Genomic DNA, 12642 nt, shown 5'->3' with positions numbered 1-12642 from the left:
CTTGCACATTCATCTTTTGCACATCTATCACTCCAGTGTTTAATTGCTATATCGTAATTACCTCGCCACTATGGGCTATTTCATTGCCTTACCTCCCTTATCTCACCTCATTTGCACACACTGTATATATACTTTTTCTACTGTATTATTGACTGTATGTTTGTTTATTCCATGTGTAACTCTGTGTTGTTGTATGTGTCGAACTGCTTTGCTTTATCTTGGCCAGGTCGCAGTTGTAAATGAGAACTTGTTCTCAACTAGCCTACCTGGTTAAATAAAGCTGAGTCTACCTTTAACACTCCCTTTTCACATGTATGTTACTCTGTGTTCAGTCCTTAAGCTACAGGCCACAAGTAGATTTATCACCATAGTCTGTTAGCTAGGCAATTAAAAAAAATATATTGCTGGTTCCTTGCTATTTCACAATTAAATAGTGATGCGTTCTCTCTTTTGCCTCACTAGCAGATTTAGGCCTACAGTATGAACTGTCTGCTTTCTCCGTAGCAGGGAATCTTGCGTGTCTGTCGCAGATCTGAGCTGGATCAGCTCCCTCGGCCTGGCTGCGTTTGATACAGACGTTTCCCTCGGCCTGGCTGCGTTTGATACAGACGTCTCCCTCGGTCTGGCTGCGTTTGATACAGACGTCTCCCTCTGCCTGGCTGCGTTTGACACACACGTCCCCCTCGGCCTGGCTGCGTTTGACACACACGTCCCCCTCGGCCTGGCTGCGTTTGACACAGACGTCTCCCTCGGCCTGGCTGCGTTCGACACAGACGTCTCCCTCGTTCTGGCTGCGTTTGACACAGACGTCCCCCTCGGCCTGGCTGCGTTCGACACATACGTCCCCCTCGGCCTGGCTGCGTTCGACACAGACGTCTCCCTCGGCCTGGCTGCGTTTGACACACACGTCCCCCTCGGCCTGGCTGCGTTTGATACAGACGTCTCCCTCGGCCTGGCTGCGTTTGATACAGACGTCTCCCTCGGCCTGGCTGCGTTCGACACATACGTCCCCCTCGGCCTGGCTGCGTTCGACACAGACGTCTCCCTCGGCCTGGCTGCGTTTGACACAGACGTCCCCCTCGGCCTGGCTGCGTTTGACACAGACGTCCCCCTCGGCCTGGCTGCGTTTGACACAGACGTCTCCCTCGGCCTGGCTGCGTTTGACACATACGTCCCCCTCGGCCTGGCTGCGTTTGACACAGACGTCTCCCTCGGCCTGGCTGCGTTTGACACATACGTCCCCCTCGGCCTGGCTGCGTTTGACACAGACGTCTCCCTCGGCCTGGCTGCGTTTGACACAGACGTCTCCCTCGGCCTGGCTGCGTTTGACACAGACGTCTCCCTCGGCCTGGCTGTGTGCTGCCAAGGCTGTAACGGTGCTGATGTAGGGTGATCGTTTTAATAGCTTGAGTAGCCTAGCCTTCCCTTTAGGGAGCAGGTTGTTTAGTGGTAAATTTTTTTTTTTTACCCATTACCCCTTTAAAAACGGACCACCTCAACCTGTAAAACAAAAGCCCAATGTTTGAAAGGGTCTCCAGAAAGGTGTAAGTTAAGCTAGTTGGGAAAATACTTTTTAAAGTGTGATTATGCTATGAAAAATGTGCCTGTCTGTATCTGTAACAATATAAAAAAATATAAATAATCTGGGAGACTGCAGTGAAAGTGGGCGACAGGCAACAGCCATTTAATTAGCAGCTGTCAAACTCTGTCCTCTCTATTGCGTTATGATGCATGCTGTCACACTGGAGAAGTTTGCATAGCAACAGTTTGGCTAATTCCCTGCAGAGGCCCACACCTGACAAACTGCAGGCAGATGCATAACCGAAGATAAGAGAGCGCTAACCATAGTTCTCAAGGACAAATGCATGCGTGAGGAGTCAAGGACATGATAAAGTGTGTTAGCATGGGTGTGTGTACAAGAGAAAGAATGTGAGAGTACAGTTTAATTCCGGTGGTCTACAGGTTTTCTGTGGAGTAGACAAACGAACATCACCTTGAATGACTTGATGGTGAATAAAACCTTGGACCTGAAAGTGACAGACTGAACTCACTGTAATGACACAGACGGGCCTGCCAACAATATAATGATGAACCAGTTCTAATCTGTTTGTACTTAATCTGCCGGGGTGTGCACCACTAGATTGCACAAGTATACTACCGGTCCAAAGTTTTAGAACACCTACTCATTCAAGGGTTTTTATTTTTACTATCTTCTACGTTGTAGAATAATAGTGAAGACATCAAAACTGAAATAACACATATGGAATCATGTAGTAACCAAAAAAGTTTTAAACAAATCAAAATATATTTGAGATTCTTCAAACAGCCACCCTTTGCCTTGATGACAGCTTTGCACACTCTTGCAATTTTCTCAACCAGCTTCATGAGTTAGTCACCTGGAATGCTTTTCAATTAACAGGTGTGCCTTCTTAAGTGAATTTGTGGAATTTATTTCCTTAATGCGTTTGACCCAATCAGTTGTGTTGTGACAAGGTAGGGGTGGTATACAGAAGATAGCCCTATTTGGTAAAATACCAAGTCGATATTATGGCAAGATCAGCTCAAATAAGCAAAGAGAAACGACAGTCCATCATTACTTTAAGACCTGGTCAGTCAATACAGAACATTTCAAGAACTTTGAAAGTTTCTTCAATTGCAGTCGCAAAAACCATCAAGCGCTATGATGAAACTGGCTCTCATGAGGACCGCCACAGCAATGGAAGACCCAGAGGATACGTTCATTAGTTACCAGCCTCAGAAATTGGTCAGGAGTCCAAATTTTAGATTTTTGGTTCCAATCACTGTGTATTTGTGAGACGCGGTGTGGGTGAACGGATGATCTCCACATGTGTATTTCCCACCGTAAAGCATGGAGGAGGAGGTGTTATGGTGTGGGGTAGCTTTGCTGGTGACCCTGTCTGTGATTTTATTTAGAATTCATGGCACACTTAACCAGCATGGCTACCACAGCATTCTACAGCTAAACGTCATCCCATCTGGTTTGGGCTTAGTGAGACTGTCATTTGTTTTTTAACAGGACAATGACCCAACACACCTCCAGGCTGTGTAAGGGCTATTTGACCAAGAAGGAGAGCGATGGAGTACTGCATCAGCTGACCTGGCCTCCACAATCCCCGATCTCAACCAAAGTTAGATGGTTTGGGATGAGTTGGACCGCAGAGTGAAGGAAAAGCAGCCAACAAGTGCTCAGCATATGCGGGAACTCCTTTAAGACTGTTGGAAAAGAATTCCAGGTGAAGCTGGTTGAGAGAATGCCAAGAGTGTGCAAAGCTGTCAAGGCAAAGGGGGGCTATTTGAAGAATATAACATATATTTTGATTTGTTTAACACTTTTTTTGTAACCTCATGATTCCATATGTGTTATTTCATAGTTTTGATGTCTTCACTATTATTCACAATGTAGAAAATAGTTTTAAAAAATTAAGAAGAACCGTTGAATGAGTAGGTGTCCTAAAACGTTTGATCAGTTTACTGTCCACATCACCCACAGGAGGTTTTAATCAGGGATAGTTTGTCACTTGAATCTATGTCCCTCCGCATTAGCAGAGATACGCACTGAGCAGGCTTCTGGACTTCTGGGTAGGGGAGAGAAGGGTCGGGGGCGGTATGCACTTATGCACGTCTTTGCTGAAGTCTAATTGGTTTCCATGGTTACAAGGGATAAGAGGTCACTGGCACTTTGGTTTTCCAATTATGGTTCGGAGCCAGTCGTCTATGAAGCGCTCCTGTCTTTGTCAGCTCTGAGACGCTGCTTTGTGCAGGGATGGATGGGTGATCCTATTTTATAAGCTTTCATAGCTGACATTTCCCCAACCCATACACAATCCCAGTCAGATATGTGGACTGACTGTGTAGGACTGGGGCATCCACCAGATAGAAAACCTTTCTAATGACTTGTTTATGCTCTGACTCTATACTGTTGGGCAATGATTTATGTCTGTTTGGTTTTTCCTTTTAGAATAAGTGGATTGAGAACATGAGAACAAGTTAAGACTATAGCCTACTGTAACTTAAAACCTTATATTACACTATAAATAGGCCAGAAATGCCCTATTCAAAACAAACAACGAGGGAGGTAACATCCATCTTCTGCTTCTCCACCAGTTCTCTCTCAGCACTCCTAGGGCATGTCACCGTTAGGGTTAACGATCATTAACATGCTCCGTCTCACTCAACTGGCTGCTGGCACAGCAGAGTCCCGTGTGGCCTAGTAAAGTGGTGTTTCATTCAGTAGAACAGAGCCTTCAGACCTCCTTAGATAATGACACGCTAGCTCTCTCACTGATGGCTCTCTCCATCAAACCTGAGCAGTAGTAGCACTGGGGACCTGGCTGATGAGACCCCACTGAGCATCTGGACCTGTTTGATTAAAGAACCATCTCAGGGTAGGAGGCAGCTGAACACAGCTGTACCAGATGCCAATTCAAAGCCTGGCAGCATTTGAATATAGCTGCAATTTATGAGCTTGGCTAGACTTAATTACCAACCCTTTTGTGTCTGACTGACTTTAAAAGGTTTCCTCTCTGTCAAGCTCACCACTTAACACCACCACTGCTGGCTGAGACCAGGCTATTTTAGGATATCACACGTCATGGCAGACCTGCACTGTCAAGTCTTCTAGTTTCTCTGCAGCTTTGGTACTAGTTTGGGTGAGGGTACTGTCTCTTGTGTGGGCCTATCGACCTGTCATTATCAAATGTATAAATGCATCACTACTGCATGGAGCAGGGCCTATCAACCTGTCATCAAATGTATCCAATGCCTTCAGAAAGTATTCATAACCCTTGACTTGTTCCACATTTTGTTTTTACAGCCTGAATTAAAAATGGATCAAATATATTTTTCTCACCCATCTACACCCAATAACCTATAATGTGAAAACATGTTTTTCACACCCCTGAGTTAATACTTTGTACATACACTTTTCTTTTTAAGTCTAAACTGTATCTAGGTCACTCAGGAACAGTTAATGTCGTCTTGGTAAGCAACTCCAGTGTAGATTTGACCTTGTGTTTTAGGTTATTGTCCTGCTGAAAGGTGAATTCGTCTCCTAGTGTCTGTTGGAAAGCAGACTGTACCAGGTTTTCCTCTAGGATTTTGCTTGTGCTTATAGCCGTATTCCGTTTTGTTTTATCCTAAAGAACTACCTAGTACTTGCCGATGACAAGCATACCCATAACATGATGCAGCCACCACCAACATACTTGAAAATATGAAGAGTGTGGTGTGTTGTTGGATTTGCCCCAAACATAACGCTTTGTATTCAGGACCAAAAGTTTCTCTACCAACAGCCACATCCAATGTTGTTTTAGGGAATTTGGCAGTACGTCCAACTGGCCTCACAACCACATGTAACCATGATAGCCAGGACCTCAACATCCGGCTTCTTCACCTGCGAGATACCAGCCACCCGGACAGCTGATGAAACTGTGGGTTTGCACAACCGAAGAATTTCTGCACAAACTGTCAGAAATTGTCTCGGGGAAGCTCATCTGCGTGCTCATCTTCCTCACCAGGGTGTTGAGCTGACTGCAGTTTGGTGTCGTAACCGACTTCAGTGGGCAAATGCTCATCTTCGAAGGCCTCTGGCACACTGGAGAAGTGTGCTCTTCACGGATGAATCCTGGTTTCAACTGTACCGGGCATACGGAGGACAGCGTGTATGGAATTGTGTGGGTGGGTGATGATATCAATGTTGTGATATCAATGTTGTGAACAGAGTGCCCCATGGTGGCAGTGGGGTTATGGTATGGGTAGGCATATGCTATGGACAACGAACATAATTGCATTTTATCAATGGAAATTTGAATGCACAGAGAACTTGACGAGATCCTGAGGCCCATTGTCGTGCCATTCATCCGCTGCCATCACTTCATGTTTCAGCATGATAACGCATGGACCAATGTCGCAAGGATCTGTACACAATTCCTGGAAGCTGAAAATGTCCCAGTTCTTCCATGGCCTGCATACTCACCAGACATGTCACCCATTGAGCATGTTTGAGATGCTCTGGGTCGACATTTACAACAGCGTGTTCCAGTTCCCGCCAATATCCTGCAACTTCGCACCGCCATTGAAGAGGAGTGGGACACCATTCCACAGGGCACAATCAACTCTATGCAAAGGGCATGTCGCGCTGCATGAGGCAAATGGTGGTCACACCAGATACTGATTTGGTTTTCTGATTCACGCCCCTACCTTTTTTTAAAGTTGCATGTGACCATCAAATGCAGATCTGTATTCCCAGTCATGTGAAATCCATAGATTAGGTCTTTAATGTATGTATTTCAATTTACTGATTTCCTTATCTGAACTCTAATTCAGTAAACTCTTGTTGGATGTTGCGTTTTAGATTTTTGTTCAGCATAATTGACTTGACATTTCAGCTTTACATTTTTCATTCATAAAAATCGAACAAAATCCCTCTTTGACATTATGGCGTAATGTGTGTAGATCAGTGACACAAAGTCTCAATTTTAATAATGATTATTCCGGCTGTATGTAACACAACAAAATGTGGGAAAAGTATAGGGGTGTGAATAATTTCTGAAGGCACTGTAAATGCATCACTACTGCATGGAGCAGGGCCTATCACTAGCAGAATCCTTTTTTCCCTTTAACGACTCCGACGAGCCTGACGCGAAGAATATACTGCTTCCTCGGGAACAGGCCCCGATCTGCGTGAAGAGGAGGCGGAGAAAGAGGGGCCAAAGGGCGGGCTGCCTTCTGAGAATTCGTAGGCAATCGAATAAACTCCCACTTCCCTCCATTCTACTAACAACGTGCAATCCTTGGAGAATAAAATCGACGAGTTACGCAGGAGATTAAATTACCAACGGGACATTAAAAACTGTAACATATTATGCTTCACGGAGTCATGGCTGAACGACAACGATATCAACATAGAACTGGCTGGTTATACGATGTACCGGCAGGATAGAACAGCGGCATCTGGTATGACAAGGGGCATCGGACTATGTATTTTTGTAAATGACAACTGATGCACGATATCTAAGGAAGTCTCGAGCTATTGTTCGCCTGAGGTAGAGTATCTCATGATAAACTCTCTCTACAGGTTATCTGTATTCTTCGTAGCTGTTTACATACCACCACAGTCAGAGGCTGGCACTAAGACAGCATTGAATGAGCTGTATTCCGCATTAAGCAAACAAGAAAATGCTCACCCAGAGGTGACACCCCTAGTAGCTGGGGACTTTAATGCAGGGAAACTGAAATCCGTTTTACCAAATTTCTATCAGTATGTTAAATGTGCAACCAGAGGGAAAAAACTCTGGACTACCTATAAACCACACACAGAGACGCATACAAAGCTCTCCCTCGCCCTCCTATTTGGCAAATCTGACCATAATACTATCCTCCTGACTCCTGCTTACAAGCAAAAATTAAAACGGGAAGCACCAGTGACTAGATCAATAAAGAAAGTGGTCAGATGAAGCAGATGCTAAGCTATAGGACTGTTTTGCTAGCACAGACTGGAATATGCTCCGGGATTCCTCCGATGGCATTGAGGTGTACACCACATCAGTCATTGGCTTCAACTGCGAGCATGCGTTGACCAACTGGCAAGTGTCTTCACTGACATTTTCAACCTCTCCCTGTCCGCGTCTGTAATACCAACATGTTTTAAGCAGACCACCATAGTGCCTGTGCCCAAGAAAACTAAGGTAACCTGCCTAAATGACTAACGATCCATAGCACTCATGTCTGTAGCCATGAAGTGCTTTGAAAGGCTGGTCATGGCTCACAACACAATCATCCCAGAAACCCTAGACCCACTCCAATTTGCATACCGCCCCAACAGATCCACAGATGATGCCATCTCTATTGCACTCCACACTGCCTTTTCCCACCTGGACAAAAGGAACACCTATGTGAGAATGCTATTCATTAAATACAGCTCAGTGTTCAACACCATACTGCCCTCAGCTAATCAATAAGCTAAGGACCCTGTGACTAAACACCTCCCTCTGCAACTGGATCCTGGACTTTATGACGGGCCGCCCCCAGGTGGTAAGGGTAGGTAACAGCACATCCGCCACGCTGATCCTCAACAATAACCCTAACCCAGTACATCACTGGGGCCAAGCTTCCTGCCATCCAGGACCTCTATACCAGGCTGTGTCAAAGGAAGGCCCTAAAAATTGTCAGACTCCAGCCACCCTAGTCATAGACTGTTCTCTCTGCTACCGCACGGCAAGCGGTACTGGAGCGCCAAGTCTAGGTCCAAGAGGCTTCTAAACAGCTTCTACCCCCAAGCCATAAGACTCCTGAACGTCTAGTCAAATGGCTACCCAGACTATTTGCATTGCCCCCCTCCCCCTCTTTACACCACCGCTACTCTGTTGTCATATATGCATAGTCACTTTAATAACTCTACCTACATGTACATACTGCCTCAACTAACCGGTGCCACCGCACATTGACTTTGTATCGGTACCCCCCTGTATATAGTCTCGCTATTGTTATTTTACTGCTGCTCTTTAGTTACTTGTTGCTTTTCTCTTATTCTTATCTGTATTTATTTTAAATTGCATTGTTCGTTAGGGGCTTGTAAGTAAGCATTTCACTGTAAGGTCTGTTGTATTCTGCGCATTCCCACATTTTTGTTACCTTACCTATTCTAAAATTGATTAAATCGATTTTTTTCCTTCATCAATCTACACACGACACCCCATAATGACAAATAAAATAAAAAAACGGAGATCACATTTACCTACTGTAACTTTTCAGGCCTTAACTCAGTACTTTGTTAAAGCACCTTTTGGCAGCGATTACAGCCTCAAGACTTCTTGGGTATGACGCTACAAGCTTTGCAAACCTGGATTTCAGGAGTTTCTCCCATTCTTCTTTGCAGATTCTCTCAAGGTCTGTCAGGTTGGATGGGGAGCGTCGCTGCACAGCTATTTTCAGGTCTCTCGAGATGTTCGATTGGGTTCAAGTCCAGGCTCTGGCTCGGCCGCTCAAGGACATTCAGAGACTTGTCCCAAAGCCACTCTTGAGTTCTCTTGGCTGTGTGCGGAGGGTCATTGTCCTGTTGGAAGGTGAACCTTCACCCCAGTCTGAGGTCCTGATCACTCACACAGTTTTCATCAAGGATCTCTCTGTACTTTGCCCAGTTCGTCTTTCCCTTGATCCTGACTAGTCTCCCAGTCCCTGCCACTGAAAAACATCTCCACGGCATGATGCTGCCACCACCATGCTTCACCGTAGGGATGGTGCCAGGTTTCCTCCAGACGTGACGCTTGGCATTCAGGCCAAAGAGTTCAGTCCTGGTTTCATCAGACCAGAGAATCTTGTTTCCAAGCAGGCTGTCATGTGCTCTTTACTGAGGAGTGGTTTCCGTCTGGCCACTTTACCATAAAGGCCTTATTGGTGGAGTGCTGCAGAGATGGTTATCCTTCTGGAAGGTTCTCCCATCTCCACAGAGGAACTCGGGAGCTCTGTCAAAGTGACCATTGGGTTCTTGGTCGCCTCCCTGACCAAGGACCTTCTCCCCTGATTGCTCAGTTTGGCTGGGTGGCCAGCTCTAGGAAGAGTCTTGGTAGTTCCAAACTTCTTCCATTTAAGAATTATGGAGGCCACTGTGTTCTTGGAGACCTTCAATGCTGCATCCATTTTTTGGTACCCTTCCCCAGATCTGTGCCTCGACACAATCTTGTCTCTGTGCTCTATGGACAATTCATTTGACCTCATGACTTGGTTTTTGCTCTGACATGCACTGTCAACTGTGGGACCTTATATAGACGTGTGTCTGTGTTTCTTTCCAAGTCATGTCCAATTCATTGAATTTACCACAGGTGGACTCCAATAAAGTTGTAGAAACATCTCAAGGATGATCAATGGAAACAGGATGCACCTGAGCTCAATTTCGAGTATCATAGCAAAGGGTCTGAATACATATGTAAATAAGGTATTTAAACTTTTTATTTTAATACTTTTGCAAAAATTTCTAACAATTTGTTTTCGCTTTGTCATTATGGGGTATTGTGTGTAGATTGAGGACATTTTTATTTTTAAATACATTTTTGAATAAGGCTGTAATGTAACAGTGGAAAAAGAGAAGGGGTACTTTCTGAATTCACTGTATATTACTCATTGCAAAGCAAGTATACACATGTTTATAGACCCCTCACCCTTTATGCTGTGACTTCTCTGTTCCCCTGTGTCTGTGATGTGGTGGTTCGTCTGGCAGCAGTAATAATGACCAGTGGTGTTCCTGTGTTTCAGTACTGGATCAACGAGTTCACCTCCAATCTAGGAATTGGAGTCTTTCACTCAGGGATGGAGATCTACGGCAGAGGTAAGGCAACCTCTTCTTCCCACTGCTATGATTACAGCTCAGCAACACTGACCTCAAACACAGCAACACCACACAGAGGAAGTCAGAGACACTGACTCACAAGTCTCTGACTTCCTCTGTGTTATCTAATCCATGTTCTTACCTTTCAGAGTTTGCCTATGGAGGACACCAATATCCATTTTCAGGAATATTTGAGATAACTCCAGGGGATGCCACAGAACTCGGGGAGACATTCAAATTCAAGTGAGTATTTGCTTTTCCCCCCCACCCGGAAACAATGTTTTCCACCCTGCCTAGCAACACAGGTTAGTTGTCAGTCCCTAATATCTCTGTCTACCCACCCACCACTCCATTGCTTCCCAGAGTTCTGTGAACTTGGCTGGATGTCCTTTGGGTGGTGGACCACTCTAGATGCACACATTTTAAAATGTTGAGTGTGAATGTTGCAGTTCTTGACACAAACCAGTGCGCCTGGCACCTACTACCATTCCTCGTTCAAAGGTACTTCAATATTTTGTCTTGCCCATTCACCCTCTGAATGGCACACAATCCATGACTCAATTGTCCGAAGGCTTAAAAATCCTTCTTTAACCTGTTTCCTCCCCTTCATCTACACTGATTGAAGTGGATTTAACAAGTGACATCAATAAGGGATCATAGCTTTTACCTGGATTCACTTGGTCAGTCTGTCATGGAAAGAGCAATGTTTTGTACACTCAATGTATTTTCAGTGCATTCGGAAAGTATTCAGACCCCTTGACTTTTTCCATTTTGTTACGTTACAGCCTTATTCTAAAATTGATTAAATCGTTTTTTTCCCCCTCATCAATCTACACCCAATACCCCTATAATGACAAAGAATATTTTTACATTTTTGTTAATTTTATTAAAAATTGAAGAGGAGTGGGACAACATTCCACAGGCCACAATCAACAGCCTGATCAACTCTATGTGAAGGAGATGTCGCGCTGCATGAGGCAAATGGTGTTCACACCATATACTGACTGGTTTTCTGATCCATGCCCCTACCTTTTGTTACGGTATCTGTGACCAACAGATGCATATCTGTATTCCCAGTCATGTGAAATCCCCAGATTAGGGCCTCATTTACTTATTTATTTAAATTGACTGATTTCCTTATATGAACTGTAACTCAGTAAAATCTTAGAAATTGTTGCGTGTTGTTTTTATATTTTAGTTTGTGTATATATATTGCTTGTATGTATGTGTTGGGCTAGCTGAGATTATTCTTTAAAGTCAAGTATATTTGTCCAGGTCTCAATTGTTTCTTGACTAGCCCCATTCATTCTCCCTGTCGATAATTCTAATATTATGACTTCTAATAGTATATGTATCCACTGGCGAATTGGGAGAGAGTGGGGTGATTGCCATCTAAGAGCCAACATTTTTTCGCATCAGTGCTGCCTGCCAGTAGTAATAGTTTGATTCAAGGAGCTATTATCGTTAACTAACATGGTAGATGCAACGCATTGAATATTTACATTCATGCACTTCGAAATACATTTTTTTACTTAGCCCCAGAAGTATTTAACTGCAGAGCACTCCCACATCATATAAAGGAATGTGCCTACCTGATTTAGGTGACACAGTGAAGAGTTGGGGCCAATTTCATCGTAAAACCTTTCCTTGATGTTAAATTCATTCTGTGAACTAGGGCTGACCCCATTTAGTCGACTGGTCAATTGTTTGGTCAGTTGGCTGTTGGTTTACCAATTTATTTATTTTCTTGAGCAGTTACAAAAAATATATATGTAAAGAATATGGCACGTCTTGATTGACGCCTGTCTCAGTGGACTAATCCATTGGAGGCCTGTCTCAGTGGACTAATCCATTGTGGAGGCCTGTCTCAGTGGACTAATCCATTGTGGAGGCCTGTCTCAGTGGACTAATCCATTGTGGAGGCCTGTCTCAGTGGACTAATCTATTGTGGAGGCCTGTCTCAGTGGACTAATCCATTGTGGAGGCCTGTCTCAGTGGACTAATCCATTGTGGAGGCCTGTCTCAGTGGACTAATCCATTGTGGTGGCCGTGGAGATGGCACACCAGTATCACCAGTAGTACATTTACCGTTAATCGTTAATTTATTAATTGTGTTTGTTTGGAGCACTCCTCTCAATTTTGAGTTAGGACGGGCATCTGATTATGCATAGAAGTAAGCCTAGGCTACCTGGCCTGCGCACAAATTTAGGCTTATAAATGTGCCTGTTTGGGGATCTGATAGTATTTCTGATTGTCTTAACTCACCACCACTAATGAGCTGTGGAGCATCTCAAAGCAAT

General features: G+C 44.5%; 1 protein-coding gene across 2 annotated transcripts in view; it reads left to right on the top strand.

The window, feature by feature from the left end:
* LOC139571432 (deubiquitinase DESI2-like) overlaps positions 1 to 12642 on the top strand; it is a 47558-nt gene that overhangs the window by 17933 nt on the left and 16983 nt on the right. For both annotated transcript variants that reach the window (XM_071394297.1, XM_071394296.1), the window contains exons 2-3: positions 10270 to 10342; positions 10492 to 10585. In XM_071394297.1, coding sequence (XP_071250398.1) covers positions 10270 to 10342; positions 10492 to 10585 — 167 coding nt within the window. The remainder of the gene's footprint in view (positions 1 to 10269; positions 10343 to 10491; positions 10586 to 12642) is intronic.

This window comes from Salvelinus alpinus, chromosome 3 (assembly GCF_045679555.1).
Source record: "Salvelinus alpinus chromosome 3, SLU_Salpinus.1, whole genome shotgun sequence".
In the NCBI taxonomy this organism is placed as follows: Eukaryota; Metazoa; Chordata; class Actinopteri; order Salmoniformes; family Salmonidae; genus Salvelinus; species Salvelinus alpinus.
The sequence above is the reverse complement of the archived record's forward strand: the minus strand, read 5'-3'. Positions and strand labels throughout refer to the sequence as shown.